Raw genomic sequence first — 16,864 nt, forward strand, 5'->3', positions numbered from 1 at the left:
CACTGTGATGGAAACCAGTGTGCTGTGAACCAGGGCTTGGATGGTCTCATCCTGTAAAGATACAACAACTTTTTTTTTTTTCCCCCAAAAACAATCAAGCTATCTCAAGCCTCCTCTAATTTAAAGTCAAATAGGGCATATTTTGAAGGAAAAGCACTCAAATTCTCCTATGCTGATGGAAAACTGAGACGGGAGGTGGACTTACAGCTTCCCTCCTGCTGTTGCAACAAAACATGCAATTTTCAGCTAAGCTCAGTTATTTAAATGAAAACATATTTTTTGATGTTCACACTATCAATAGGATCACTTGAACAAGCAGGTCTGTTGTAGTTTTACAACACTCAGCACACGCTCCTATAAATGAAAGGAAAATTATTCCAAATAGAAATTTAGAATAATTCTGATTCTCTCCAGGAAGAAAAAAACCCGAAGTCTCTGCTTCTTAAACTTGTTAATTTTTGTTTTCCTGTTAATTCATAATATTGATCCAGTCATGGACACTGGAATTATTTTCAGTTTGAGAATTAAATACAAAAGCATCTTATAATAAGAAAAGTTGTCCCAGGTGGGCTTCAGAGCCATTACCTTCCTTCTATTTATTAGATCACAACCATGAGAAAAACATTTTCAGCACTGAAAAAAGAAATGGATCAGAATAATGTTTAGAGAAAGGCTTACTAGGAAAAAACAAAAGATAGACATTTTCATCAATGGAGTCCAAAAGGAATTCTTACCTAAAACAGTGAGCTCTGCAACTTCACTTTCACGTTCTCCAACCATATTTGTTCCAACACAAACGTATTTGCCAGCATCGTTCTTTCTTGTGTATGTGATCATGAGCTTTCCTCCTCTGATCTAGGACAAATCAAGGACAACAAAAATACTTCAGTAAGAATTATTGATTTAATAATAATAGCTTAGAAAATATTTTGTTACAGATAATAAAACAGAACAAGCCATCTGTGGTTTTCCCTTTCACATAAAAAAAAGTGGAAAAAAAATTACTATTAGTCTAATTTCTTTCTCTTATGCAAAAAGCTTGTGTTTTAGTTTTACATCAGTATTTTAAAATCTCTAAGATTTGGAGACTTGTTAGTTTTTTCTTCATTCTGTGCAATGTAATGCTGGCTGCTCACCAGCCTGTTTAATGCTTGTTAGCCAGAAGGACTACAATTCCTTCCCATGTACTGATACAATCAGGTGGAGAGTAAAAATTAGCACGAGACATAAATCTCATTTTCACATCAAGTGCTGCAATTACTTTTTCTTGACAAGAAATATGTGCACGCTATCCTGCTGCTGGTTGTGCTCATTATTATTCATGAATTTTGTGTTTGTTTTGGTTTTCATTTCTTAAGGAAGTGAAGGAAATTCTTTATTCTTTAGTTCTTCACCTTAAATAAAGTAAGTTTAAACGCTGATAAGCAGATGAGCGGAAGCAATTATATTCTTACTGGGAAATGAATAACATTCTGCTCTTAATTTTGAATTCAGCTTTTTGGAGATAACAGAATTGCAAAAACCCCCAAATCAGAAAACACAAATACCTTTGTGATCCCAAATCTCACTATATTATATAAAAATGCACATTAAATGCATATGAAAATACCTGATCTTTCTTTAAAAGGATTTATTCCCCCATTCTATTGACTGAATGGTTGAACAAGTTTCAAAGTTCACCAAAATGCAGCAAAATTTGTGTAGGCAGCTGCATATGTACCACGTTTACTTTGATACACAAAGAGAGTTTCTTAATTACAGAAAATACATTTTGAAGCACATATATACTTACAAGCCCTATCACTTTTGAAAGCCACTGCATTTCAAGCCATGGGTGGATGTAGACAATAAATAAAAGCCACATATGAAGCTACATGAAAGGCTCTAATGTGGTCAGTGACAAGGAGGAGAGTGTTCTCAATATGAGGTATTTAGCTCCAGTTGCCTGCAGCTAGAAATCTATCCCTGGAAATGTGACATCTCGAGCAGTGTTGGGCTCTGATTGTCATTGTAGGAAGTACAGGCACAAGGATGACAGTCAGTTATTGAGATAAATGGACACGCACGTGGAGCGTAGACAGTGTTGCATACAAATTTCATTCTGTTGCCTTTGGCACTCACTGCTTGAGAGCGCAAGAGAAGCATCCTTTATCATTCAGAAAGCTGGTAAGGCTGAAATTTCAGTGGAGATTTGAGGCATGAGGAATGAAAAAATAAAGGTGACCTGCAAACACACATTTTTCAAGAATCGATAAGCAGTTTTAGATTGCTGACTGCCTGAACTGGTGAGCAGGGGAAGAGGATGTAAACTATAACTAGAAGTCTATCTGTATTTCTGTTTTACATCTGTATATCTGTTTTACATCTCCCTAAATGACAGAAAGCAATGATTTTCCAAATAATGTATGCAAAGGATTAAAAAAACCCACTGAATTTTGAATGACTTACACTTGCATTTTGGGGTATTTGTATATCCAGATACATATGCAGAAATATATACCTTTTATGTATATAAATACTGACCACTCTGGATAGAACAAAGAAATGTATTTATACATCACAAGAATTTGCCAACTCATTTGATGATTTCAAACCCATGTAAACTGAAATCAGTGATTTTTGTGTATGTCTTTAAAGTCTAAATCCTAGTGACATTCAGTAGCGTTTGTGCTCCTCTCTTATTTTATCACTTAAGAAAATCCCATTCAAATCCACCACAATATGACACAACTGCATATCTAGCACAAATTGTAACCTTAAGCAAAAGCAATCCTAGGAATTTCTTGTAGGAATCACTACAAGACTCCCTTCAAAGTGTAGATGGAGAGAAGCATTAAAGCAGAAACACATGAAAAACTAAAAAGTCATTGAAAGCTGCTTTCTTGCAAGTTATTTGAGATTTAGATAGAGAAGGAGACGCAAAGGAAATACTCTCTCATGGATGTTGAGGCAGACTTCCTAAGATGTGACATGCATGCTGAAGGAGGCTGTGTTCACAAGATGGAATTCTCAATGCATGTGCAAAGGGGTTTCTTTTGCTAGGTTGGTTGGTTTCCTTAAAACATGAGAAGGGTTTAGAACTTTCGCTACAATGATGGTTATTCCACATGGAATTGTGATAAATTACACAGCTACAATAAAATGTCCCACCACTGAATGTGGAATTACACGTGTCTGTAACTGGAGCAGTCACAGATGGCTAGAAGGAAGTGAACTTCCCCTGGTGGGCAACTACCAAAATTCTTCATTGCATTCTAAAAAATTAGGTACCCACCATCTCAATAAGACTGGACAATCCCTTCAGTTTAATGTGACATTGCAAATGAAAACTGCAGCTATGAACAATTTATGTTGGCTATGTGCAGTAGTGCTTCTCAACAGGCAATCCCAGAAATACCTATGGTCCACAGACCAATGGCTTTAAGACAGAAAGCACACAATGTAAAACATGCATGTGAAACTTGGTAGGAGCACATAAAGAATAACTGCTGAATTTGTCTTACTAAGTTCATATCCAGTATTTAGAGCTGTAAACAGTCAAATCACCTTTGGAGACAGGACATGAAACCTTGGAAATTACAACTATTCATAGTGTAAGTACACTTAACAATTAATGAAGGCATTTTGAGTGCTCTGGCTCTTCTCATATTTTTGCCTTTGTCCCAAAGTACACCAGCTGGACTTTATAGCAGCAAATTTGCAAAAGTGACAGGCAGTGAGTGTACCATTACATCCCAAACCGCCTGAAGAGTTGTGAGCATACTGAATACCAAGAGAAGTCCTTTTTTCCTAGTAAACAAGATACAGAAAACAGTTCTATTCCACTACTCCAGTAGGTTGTGTCGTGGGAAAAGAATGGCTTTGCTAACTGCCAAAGCTACAAGTCTAATTCTGGAAGTAAGTGTCATGTTTCATTTATACCAAAATGAAGCCAAGGCACTTTTTGACTTTTCTTGCCTCTTCAGTATTTTGTTCTGTGCCTACCAGCAAATCTATCAGGGATTTACTAGTAGGATAATACAAGAATAGCACTGAATTCTAATAAGAGAAAAAGATTGTGATCAGCATTTCACAGATGATCTTCAGCTGCCTGTAAGATGTATGAATTTTTATATATATGCTAAGAAAATATATAATGGTATGGTGAGTTACAAAGACTTTTTGAAAGCTCTTTTCTGTGACCTGCCTGCCTGACCATATTTGCTCCTCATCAGTAAATTGCTCATTCAAGCAAGTCCACTTCATTTATTTCTTTAAACAATAGTTGGAGATGTTCATACAGAAAACTCTAGGCACCCACAGAGTTAACTAGGTCCAGAATTGTAAATTATGGCCACCCAGCAGCAAAAATCATATACAAATAATGAATCAACTCAGTCAGCCAATAAATCAAATCCATAAAAACTTACCCAAGGGTTCTACAACATACCACCAAGAATTCAGTATAGCTGTACACACATATATTCTTATTCTGAGACCATATTTTATATACCTATGTGTGTTGTGTATATGTGTGTAAATTTCTGCATGTATAAATCCATACCCATCTGTCTGTGTTATGAAATATTTTATATATGTGGGTGATTCATTTACTTTTCACAGAAATGTGGTATGAAATATGAGACAGAATGAAGCCATAAGAGAAATGCTTGGGGAGTCCAAATATAAATGTGAGTGACATTTTCTTTTAACTGTCTTTCAGTTTCCAGTTTATTTCTATTTAATAAATGAAATCTGCTCTGTTGCAAAATAATTTGAAAGCAAACAAATTAATAGGAAAAGCCAATTTAGACTGCAGAGTGAAATACTGACTTCTTTTTGTATAGCCAGGGTTTCTGCATATGTGATGTCACAAATTTCATATATTTTAGTCTTCTACAGTACAGCATACACAACAACCCATTTTCTTTCATTTTCTAAACTGAAAGTGGTGGGCCTGTAATATGAACCTGCCAGACACTGCTTTTGCTTTAAAAGATTACCATCTAATTATGAATAACAATACAACATGCAAAGCACAAGGTGAGTCCAGGCCATTTTAATTAATAGTGCCACCAATGGTATATCCAAGTAAAATGGAGCTTTTATTTCTGAGTTAAGAAACACAGAGTGTGTTCATTTCCCTCCGTCTAGTCTAGCATCCCAAAATATCCAGATCACAACTCTCCACTGCAGGAGAGGCTGTCAGGCATGGAATGTCAGCAGTAGAAGGCAGCTTTGCAGTTTGAACAAAGTTGAACAAAAATGAGTACAAATGACTATCTATCTTAATTTTTATTTAAAAATTCGTATCTTGTTCCAAGCCTTGTGAATCCCATATATTCTTCCCTACCTATTACAGCATGCTTAAATATCAGACACTAGACATCAAAATGTGTTTGGAGCAGGTCTTCAACAATGACTAAAGTTTGTTCCTGTTTAACTTCAAAGTTCAGACAGATGAGTCTGTCCTGCTTTCCGTTCCATTCTCTGGGACCCCAGGAAGGTACATGCTGCCTCCTCCAGATCAAACACACCAAAAATTCTATTTGAAAGTAGTCTAAAACATTCTTTCAAGTGGTCTTCCTGTGCTGTAAATCTGTCATGACAAAGTGCAAGTCAATTGTTCCCCGCTACCCTACAGACCAACAAAACAGCTTTGCACTACAGACAGGCCTGGAGGCAGCCTAAAGGAAGGTGCAAAATGCATTGGAAGGTGGCTTTATGTAAAAAGAAGGCATTTAAGGTAGGTAAAATGACAATAGATTCAAGCTGCTGCTTCTGGCACCCCTACCAATCTCATACATCAGAGGCAGAATCAGATTCAAGTCCGTCCATAAGACTCCTTTTCCCACTTTTCTGTCCTCATTATTAATGGCTGTAACTATAAGAAGGTGGATAACTACAAAGGCTTAAGGGTTATCTGTGTCCTGAATTGCTTGGTGAATTCAGAGGCAGCTGACAGTTATTCAGCCATTGGTATTATCACAAGACACCAAATATCAGAATTACTCTATGTGTGTGATGCTTCACCCGATGAGACTGTAGAAACAGCCAAGACATATGCAGAATTCCATAAGTCAAGATCAGAAAAGAAAAAACCATGCCTCAGCATATGTGAATTTCAGAAGTTTGAAACTGCAACAAGTCCAAATTAACTTTCTATAAACATTTGGCTTTTGTTAATCACAAAGGAAGATTTAGTTCACAATAATATGTATTGGCTCACATTAGTCAGAACTAATTTCTGAACAGACAGCTATGTTTATATTGCAGTATTTGAACCAGTGAAATACTTCTCTGAAATGCTTTCACAGCTACAGTACAAAACATTTTCTGTGCAATACTTCCTTTCTTATTATAAACCAAGATTAAAATCTTACAACAAAAGCATGTTACTACTATCTTCATGATTCTAAATCTGTTCTAGAAAGATCACCAAGAAAATATAAAAAAAAGAAGAAGCAAATGCTTCATAAACTGTTTTTCACATTGTTACTTATTAAGTACTGAAAACACAGTAAATTCAACTAATGGACAACGCTTAGGCACATTTTATGGGTCACTAAAATTATATCTAGAACTATTAATCTTTCTGCAATATCCAAAGAAGGCCCTGCATGGGAATGATGAGTTTACAATGACAACTGTGAAATTTCTGTAAAACTGTAGATTTAAACCTTTGCATAAATCTCCCTTGGATGCACTGGTGCACATGTAGCTTTCACTACAATCAGTGATTGAAATCTGAAGTAAAAGTGAACTTGAACTGAACTTGATACCTGGTATGTCTTCATTTGTCTTCCCTTAAGCAAGTCAGAGGATTTGAAGTATCAGTTACACTTGGATTTTCTTTTAAGCATCACCACTACTGTGCTATGTACACACCTCCAAGGATAAGATCTCAGACCAGCCAGGGTTAATTTTCCACAAAAAATCTCAGTTTTTAATTACCTTACCTAAAGAATCACAAATGTAATAAGGAAAAATAATACTAACAAGCCACAAATTTTAAAACATATTAAAAAATCCTACCTGGCAACCATAAATGAAACTACATAACCCAAATCTGCAGAGGAATTTAGCAGCCTGTTTCCTGTTGTAAAAGAAAGACCGAGGTCACTCTGAGGGGCTGTGTTAGAGTGACCAAGGATGAAGACAAAGGCTGACCTACATCACCAGAACTGACTCTGCATCTGGCAGGTCACACCTAAACCCTGCAGACAGCACCAGGGCTGGAGGGAGGAGAGTACAACCATGAATTTCCAAAGGGGCCCAGACTTTGCTGCTGATTCCAAGGGAATTTCAGTTCCTGACTGTCATTGCAGGTATTGACAATATTGTCATACTTTTCTAAGTCTGAAGCTAATGTTGGCAGGATGACAACATGGATTTAAGACAACTGTATATGAGGTGTAGTTCATCAATAGAAACTTTCCTACTTTCCCCTAAGAAAAGAGCAGATGTGCAGAGCACAAGTCTTCAACAGCAGAGTCCTAATGTTCAATTTTGATTAGAAGGATGGGTAGGGAAAATTCCACCAAGGCTTCTAATCTGATGAAAGACATTTCTCAGAGAGCAGATTTCTCACAGCCATTGTGCTAAAATACAGGGTTTTCCAAGGTTCTTATGTAGGGTCTTCTAAAGGGAACTGTTCTGACAGGACTCAAGTTATCAAGATATCCGAAGTGGAAGTCTGTAGGTCTTCTTCTACCATGAGCTCCCACAAGAAAATGAAAGGCCTTCAACATGCAAAACCAAGGATCTCCTAGACTTGCAAATACAATTGTGAGGCAGCTAGAAAATCCCCACAGTTTGAGAGGAGGGAATGGAAATGAATTATTCACATTTTTCTCCTGGCTGGTCTGTGCAGCAGGTCATTATTTTCAGCTGTGGCTTCAGTCACTCTGTGACCTTCTGGGATGCAGCAGTTTTGGCTGAGACTCCCACTTGTCTGGAAGAGAAGGCACATCCCCTCTGAGCCTGGCTGCCCACTGCTGGCTCCTCACTCAAGGGATGCAAATCTCAGGCTCCCGCATCCTTCCCGTGACCGCTGCACTTCCTGCACTAAATTGCCTGTGAAAGCTTTCCTCCCTGGAGCTGGCACAGCAGCTTCCCAGGGGAAGGAGGATTTTCTTAGTTCCTCTGGGGCTAAACCTGAGCTCTTTATGGCAGAGAACACGAACTGAGAACAAAACTAAGCAAATAAAATTAGTCACAGGTGACTAAAATGCAGCGGATTCTTTCATACATTTCCAAATTTGCATTTTGACAGTTTTAAATTTTGAGACAGATTGGATTTCTCATTCAAAACATTTTCTGTGGATACTTTATAATCAAGTTGCCTCCCAAAGAAGTTTTGGCCCTGACAACTAAACACTAAAAACAAATAAGCATTTTGCAAAATTAACCTTGAAAAAAATATTAAAGGTTTTCTAGCATACCTAAAAACTAACTGATTCTCTGTCTTTTAACCAAGATGACATGCCATGCAAATGAGACCCTACTTCAAAAGAAGGATATAAACCCACATTAAATTCCTACTGCATTTATCTCTGAGTGAACCTAAGTTCAGTAGAACTCTTATAGTAAATGCTGGACACAAAAAGTTGTGAAAACATTAAACTTTTCCCATCATTTATCAAAAAGAGGAGCATATGCACTGCAATGCTGATTTTCCATGAACAGTTAAACACAAAAGTCATACATTAATCTGCCACATTTCACTCTTCCATCACTGTTCACTACAGCTCTCGTGACTGCAGCACATGCAAATCATAAATCACAGATTTCCTTGTATTTTTTGTGGTTTGCACACAAGCCTTGTGTTACAGGACTGAGGTAAAAACTTGCAGTCATAGGCAACCACAAGCAAATCTTGAGTGTAACTTTCATTATTTTTGAAGGACTGCTGAAAAACGACTGGGCTAGACTCTACAGCTACAGAAAGCCCTCCGCTTGGAAGATGCTAAAATTAAACTCACAAAGAATAAGGAAGAGAATGTATGCACAGAGAGGCAAAGAGCAAATCCTCCAATTTCCCCAGCTCACAAGAGTAGCCCAGAATCATTATTTTTGTGCTCAACTTATGATCCTCCAGAGAAACTCCACGGGCAGGGTATGACCTGCACATCTTGGTCCGTTCACAAATGTCCTCTGTTGCCACTGACTTAACAACACAAGGCTGATCATCAGTAACACACAGCAAAGCCAGGAGCTTCTTGGAGCTTCTTTCCCCTGTGAAATAAGCCAGCCCAGGTTGCCACCAAGCAGAACAAAGCACACACTGTTCCCATGCCCCACATGTTTGGGGAGCAGCCCTCCCTGATGCTCAGATGTGCCATCCTGTAGCTGTGAGATCCCCTGAGCGCTGCTGCTCGTGGGCTGCTGCCAGGCTGGACACTGAGAACAGGCTGCCCTCTGCTTGGGCTTTTCCCAGCCAGCCCAGTGCCTCTGGAGCACAAACCCTTATTGCTCAGTGCATAAATGGAAGTGAAAAGCCAGAGAGAAAGAAGAGAGCAGAGCCCAAAAAGCGGCGCTGGGGGCTGCCCCAGCTATTCAGGCGGGCTCTGGAGCCCTGCTGGGATAATTGCTTCCTGCACAGCAGCTCCTTGCTATTCTTCCCAGATGCCACAGTGGGTTTAAACTTCTGGCACAATTCTGGAGTTAAAAGGTTATAGTAAACTGCACCAGTGGAAAAGGCCGAGAGAGAAGTGTGGCTGCAAGGGAGGAACCGTTCTGGACACTGAAAATGCTGTCTGCTCAGCTTTTCACATTTGTATTTACAAAGCAAAGTAGCTGGCCAGGTTCTGTATGGAAATCAGTCTCCTGTTTGCTGATGTTTGCTGTTATTGGAACAGGCTTGTAAAAATGGCAGAGAAATTGAAATTACTCTGCACTTTATTTTCCTGTTTCATCTTGTGTCTGTGGGCACGTCTCATTTAGAATTAGTACTATCCTGTCATAAATGAGAAGCTTTGACAGCTTTTGTATGAACAGTGTAAAAAGAACATAAAGAATAAAAAAAAATCTTTACAGAACACTAGAAGTGTTACTTGATCAAATTTCAGTTCACTTGGTACAAATTACCTTTTTATGACAATGACAAGAAGTTAAAAACTGCATATGCACTCCCACAGCATAATGTCTTCCCCAAAAACACAGAAAAAGCCCACACTACGCTTCCAATACATACAAATACTGAGTCTGAAGCAAACACTTCACTTTTAAATACTGTTTCACTTTTAAATCCTGTTTTAAATACTGTTTAAATTACTGTTTCTTCACCAGCTGGTTAACATGACAAACAAACAAAAATTAAAAAAAAAGAAAAGAAAAAGAAAGAAGTTATAGTTTTGCATTTAACAGACATCTATCTAACGTTCTGGCTGAATTTTTCAAAAGCAGATGGTGAAATTTAGGAATCCGTGGCTGCTGGAGAAGGTGTGTAATAGTCAGCATTTCTGCCTGTCAGATGGACAAACTGACATGTCCAGGTAGTTGAATTTGCAATTCCACATTCCCGACCTGGTCCTGAATTCTGATCACCAAAAGGAGCTGACTGTAGCCCCTGGCATGCAATGCACCCAGTGCCACCATGGCCTACAGGGGACAATTTATGAGGTGCCCCCCACAGAAGGTCTGAACTCACCATTCCAGAGGCACTCTCTGACTCCAATCAGTGCCCCAAATATGCAAAAATATGTAGAGGAAAAATATTTTAAAGTGGCATTTCTTTGTGTTGTAAAGACAATGATGCAAAAAACACACACTAAAGAGTGCCAGGGAAAGCTGACCCATGTGAACAGACAAGGAAGACAATATTTAAAGGACTGTATTGATAACATCCATGCAAACAAGAGACCTTATCATTAATCTACCCTAGTGTTCTTGTCTGCTTTTCTAACACAAACATTAGCAGGATCAACCCCTACTGCAATACATAAGCAAATTACAGTATGTCACATGAGTACCCTGATGTCTGCACCAAGGTATAAGCTTACAGAAGAGTTTGTGGACAATAAAGATCATCCTCATTTATCTCAGAAGACACAGATCCACTGCTTGCACTTATTTATATCCAGAAAAGCTAAATAATTTATATTTGCTACTCTTGCAAAATGATTTTTAATGGAAGACTCACGTTATGGTTTTCAAATGCTGAATAAGCATTCAGAATTAAGGAGGAAGAATATAAGAATTTTCAAGTATGATAAATATAAAAAGAAATATTAGGTGAATCTAAGAAATCTTCAAGTGTGCTTTGTATTTTGCATTGTACTATTAGTGACTATCCTTCACGTGTTTCAACCAGACTTTTTCTAAGACAGCCCTATTATTGACTTTGGAAGACAAAAGAAAGCAAATTTTTTCTGAAAGTGGAAGTCAATCATGACCAGATAAGCAATCATTTCAGATAATGCTTGTTAAAGAGTAAAAAAACACGTTCTGATGATTGTCTTCTCCTTTCCAACAGTTCCATGTCTTATTGCACATTTGACTAAAGTACCATAAACTCATTAATAGTTTTGTCATTTGATGAGATTCACTTTCAGTGGATTGCAATGAAATATTGCATGTTTTTCCAGACCTAAAGTTTGGCAATAAATGTTTGGTAGAATACAACATGAATATTTTTACTTATTTCAGAAGAAGGCTTAAATATTCTTAGGTTTCTGAAAACAGGAATTCTGGACAAACCTACTAGATTTAAAATTTTGTTCAAGATCTGGCAGACCTAAAGCACAAATGCTGTATTACAGATATTATTACTGGCACTTGGAAGCATGCATGCCAAGAGCAATCTGATATGCAGGCCATTCTATGCATGGAATATTAAAAGAATAAAATATTAAAATATTTGCTGTATTTAGAGTTGACTTTAATAATGCATTAGATTTGGGTCTTGGCTCATCTTGCAAAGTCATTTCATTGCAGGATTGCCCGGAAAGTTACCACAAACGTAGTACTTTATGATCTTTTATTTTATGATTAGTTTATAAACTTTTCAACAAATGTTTAAGAGAAATTCACCTTGAGTCAGAGTCTGGGCCTGACACACTTGTAGCCCAACCAGCAACTCTGTCCCTGAGACATGAGAGGAGACAAAAACCAAAGCAGGAAGAGGGATTTAATGAGATGAACACTTCTGTGAGGAGCAAAAGGACCTAAGTTCATTAAATGTGGACTTGGAAGAAAGAAGGTACACATACAGGATTCCATTGGAAAGGAATTTTATGTGCCAAATTAGTCAGGTAGGCACATAGATATCAGAGTGGTTTCTTTTTCTGCACAATCATGTAGTTAAATGAACAATACTTTGCCTTTTCAGAACCCTCTTTCATGGAACTGTCAACTACTCTTCAAAAACTCCCAAAAGGGAAAAACCATTGGGTCACACCTAACTGGAGTTAGCACAATTGTTATTACTATTAAAAGTTTTCAGACAAGTCTAAGAGAAGGAAAATTACATACCTCTAACTGAAAGGAGTGATTAAGGCTTGCTACCTAAAAGAATCTGTTCAAAGCATTAATGGAGAGCACAAAAAAGGATACAATCCTGGTATCATCTCAACTCTCTCAGCTGAATGTAAAGTAGACAGAGATAACTTGTATATCATTTGGATGCTGCAAATTGGTACCTAGGTGTAATGTTTGTAGACTTATTTTAAACTGTATTTTGTAGCAGGTAAGAAGCAAAGAATACAGAGGTAAAAACTAGTGTAGTATAGACTGCTCAGGGTTAAAAGTAATCTCCTCCACAAACAGAAACAAAAAATCCCTTCACATTCTCCACAGCACCTGAATAAATACATCATCTTTACCTTATAAAACTTGTCAACACTGGTAGTATCAATTCTCCAGTGAGAATCTGCTGAAGTCCTTTGAAACAATGTTCAGAGAGAGAATTAATCGATTCTGCCATCTCTTGGTTTCATTATTTCATGAACACAAAACTGATGGCCATTAACAGCATCCAGAAGTTGGTGCAGCCAATCAAATGTGTTTTATCAGAGACAATCTTGGGGGAAAAAAATGAACTGTGCTAAGAGTACATTTAGAATCACAGAATTGTTAAAGTCAGAAAAGATCTTCAAGACCAGTGAGTCCAACTGTTAATGTACAATATATTAAAACAATATTGTAATACAACTTGGAAAATCTGTGTCAACAGGCTTCTCTTATAAAAGAGTTCTCTTGGCTGGTTATCAGTGCCACAGACAAGTATTTGTAGATACCGTTCTCTGGATTAACAAAACAAATCCCATTTTAATTATAATCAGCTTATTATCCAGCATGATACCTTGCTAAGAGAATTCCAAATAAAAAAAGGATCCTTAACCTGTCAGTAACTAGAACTTATCCCACAGAACCAATACTTAATACTGACATTTTGTCCGTCACCACACACTTTTTTTTGCACTGTGCAGCAGGTATGAATGTGTTCATTTTCAAATTCAAATAGAAAATGCTTCTTCCACTTTTTATTTTTGTTTGTAGTCTTAATTATTAAAACAGGTTGCAGTTTTAATAAAAGAGGAGATAAAATTGGAAGTTGTAAAATTTCACGTCTATTTTAATACAAAATTAGGAAGAAACACAATTCACTCTCAAAAATCAACAAGACATTCCTATGAAAAAGAAATGAGGAACTGAGACTTCAGTTTCAGTTGTGTGCACGAGTGTAGGTTGATAAAGGCTCCAAAAGCACGGGTATCCCTAACATCAGAAGCTGTAATGATGTGTTAACCTTGGTGACAGTCAGAAGAGAAGGGTCAAAGGTTCAGCTGGCATCCCTGGGGAGGATCCTTCAAGGTGAATTTGAGACTCATTATCAGGGCAGCACAGTAAAACTGACACTGCAGTCTGAGAAATGTACATGCTACAAAGATGAAGAACTGCCTTTTTCTTGAACTTGCTATTCATAGAAGTAAAAAAATGGTCTTTGTTGAGATGGTTAAAGTAGGGAGAACAGAGTTCGCCACCACATGAGATAGTAAAAGATAACATTTTTAAAGTTCGTGTCTCTTTTTGAATTGGAAATAATTATCAGAGCAGGACTGCAATTTAATTTATTCTGGTTGCTCCAGCTACTCTTAATTTTGTGTATTTTAGAAGTTATTTCCCCATGTCCTACTTAAAAGGTTCACATTGCTAAAGTTAAGGTTTCTCCTCCTGCTGAAAAAAAACCATTACATCTACCTCCCTTTATTAACTTCAAGAGTAACAGAGACAACAGATGACCTCTTACAACACCGAAGCCTTGGATTATCAGTGACAGAAGCAGAGTAATAGTTGTCACCACCAGTCATGTAATTTCTAATATTTAAAAATGACAATGCAAAGAATACAGGCAAAATAGGGGAATCTTCTTAGCAGAAAGTCTCATTAGAACAAAAATTTAGAATCAATTTTCAAAAAGCTGGAATACCTTAAGTACCTTAATGACAAACAAGGCAATAAAAAGAAGTGAAGCGGTAACATCATTAGCAACAAAAAAAGTTAAGAATGTCAACTCATAGCACTTCAAAAAGAGGTCTCTTTTCTTGCTGTAAATTATACTGTATACTTCCCTGGAAAGTATTAGTCTCAGGAATGACAATGGTAAAACTTAGACTGATTTCAGTAATGCCAGAATTCCACCCTGAGAGCTCAGGATGTGTGCAAAGCCTATTTTAGTGAAACATGCTAACCATGCAGATTTCCCAGGAGTTATAATCATGCAAAATACCTGCTGCTCTGTAGACATTCCTAAATTATTACAAACCCCTGAGATCCTTGAATACAAGGGACAATAATTCTCAAAACCATTCTTCAGCATATAGTTAAATGCTTCAGCATATAGTTAAATGATAGAGATGTTTTCTTTATAATCACAGAAAATCTCTTAGTTATTGTAGCTGGGCTAGATCCTGCAAGTATTATAGAATCAAACACCTGGAGTGGAGCATGGCCTGAATATGAAAGTGAGGATATGATTCTACTGTTTTGTCTACAAAAAAGAGCCTATTTATGATTTTATTTATGAAGCAATGGCACTTTGCACTTTGCAAGGTGGCACAACACAGCTTTGTTGCAAGTGTCAGGCTGCTTTACATATATGAATGAATTCAGGTCCACAACTCATGAAATGCTGAATAAGAAGAACTGAACAACTTCAAGGCTTGCCCAAAATCACACAGGAAGATTGTAGCAGCAATCTGCTGTGCTTAGCTTGCAGACTCTCTACCTCAAGGCGATCTTTCATTTACTGCACAATAATTTTCTCTGTAGGAAAATGTTTTGCAGCTCACTTCTAGAAATCACGTTGCAATGACTGTATAGTCTCATGGCAAAACAGATCTTCTGTGACTGTATTCAGTGTGCAGGTCTGCCAGAGAGCACAAACACTCATTTCTGCAATACCAATAATGCACCAAGAAACTGCTTCAGTCAGGTACCTGCAGCTTCTGGGGTAACATCTTACCCTGAATGAGCAATTTTTTTTTTTGTCTTCTTGATTTTCATTAGGTCTTACTCAAAGAGAAATGCTCAAATTGAACACCACAGCTCAAGGAAGTCCTAAGAGACAAATGATTTCATATGAATGGGGAGAGTAAGATGCGCAGAGTTTGAAATGTTAGGTGTGCTGGAGGTTACCCTGAGCTATCACGTCAACATCTTTCACTTTCAAAAACCTGACATTCTGAATGGCATAGAAACTTTGGAAAACAATGATGCAAAATTCCCACAAACTTACAGTTAAGCGATCTTGATTCATCATCCTTTTGTTCAGGAAATCAAATTTCATATTTTGTGAGGCAGGACAAATAACTCAAGCAAAGATATCTCTATGGCTAGTTTCAAAATCAGTATATTCATTGTGGCAGTAAAAATATCCTTTTTTTTTTTTTTTTTTTTTTTTTGAGATATACACCAGGAAAGCTTTTCATTTTCTCATGCTTTACTTTTTTTAACAGCATTATTTTCCATGCCAATTTTTTTGGGTTTATTTACTCTCAAATTTGCTCACTTTTACCCCTCTTCCTCAGCGTAATTTATTCTCCCCAGTGCAGCCAGAACCAGGAGGCTGAGCAGAGGCAAGCAGACAACTGACAACAGCAGACAGAGGCAAAAGCAAAGCTGCTGAGTTAGAAAAAACAAGATGAGTATAAATAGATCCAAGTGTAGCTAACCACCCACACTTCCACGTTAAACAAAGGAACAATCTTCATGTGACCATGTGCCAAAGAGATTCTTATTAGATAATGATTTTTAAGAAGGAAAAAAAAAAATCAATTAATTGCTCAGTGCAGCCTGAGTATGAGCAAGAATTATCCTACAGCTAGATTAAGAAAGAAAGCAGGTTTGGTTTTTTTTCTTTTCCCTTTTAAGGAGGACAACCTCTTTCAGGCAGACTTGGCCCTGCACAATACTACGCAGGAGTCTGGAATAACACCCTGCAATGTGTGTGTGAATCCCTCACTGCTGCACGTGGTGAATATCTGAACTTGGCAGTAAGTAATTGTGAGTATATTATTACCTGGAGAGAGAGAAGTACTCTGTTGGGTTGAGGAAACCCAAGAACTGAGAAATTATTATTTTTGAAGTGCTGTGATTTGGACTAGACTTTTCATATAACCAGAAGCATCACAGGAAACTCAGTAAGGCAAAACTATCCAAACAAAGTGAAATAAGCAAAAGTGAAGTTGACAGAACTTTCAAAAAGTAGACCAAAATATCAAAGCAAATCAAACAAGAAGCTCTAATCACTTACAGCTGTTCAAGGCTCCAAAAACCAGCACTGTTCTTCTCTACTATTTTTATTCTACATTTTTCTTTTGATTATGAGAACATAATATGTGCAAACTCAGCACACAGATTGTTGAGGTTTTATTACACATGC

At 37.4% G+C, this 16,864-nt stretch overlaps 1 protein-coding gene across 1 annotated transcript in view; it reads right to left on the bottom strand.

Moving 5' to 3' along the window:
- ROBO1 (roundabout guidance receptor 1) overlaps positions 1–16,864 on the bottom strand; it is a 289,474-nt gene that overhangs the window by 83,299 nt on the left and 189,311 nt on the right. The window contains exon 4 of the mRNA XM_084226959.1: positions 735–855. Coding sequence (XP_084083085.1) covers positions 735–855 — 121 coding nt within the window. The remainder of the gene's footprint in view (positions 1–734; positions 856–16,864) is intronic.

The sequence above is a fragment of the Fringilla coelebs genome (genome assembly GCF_963513975.1).
Source record: "Fringilla coelebs genome assembly, chromosome: 2".
In the NCBI taxonomy this organism is placed as follows: domain Eukaryota; kingdom Metazoa; phylum Chordata; class Aves; order Passeriformes; family Fringillidae; genus Fringilla; species Fringilla coelebs.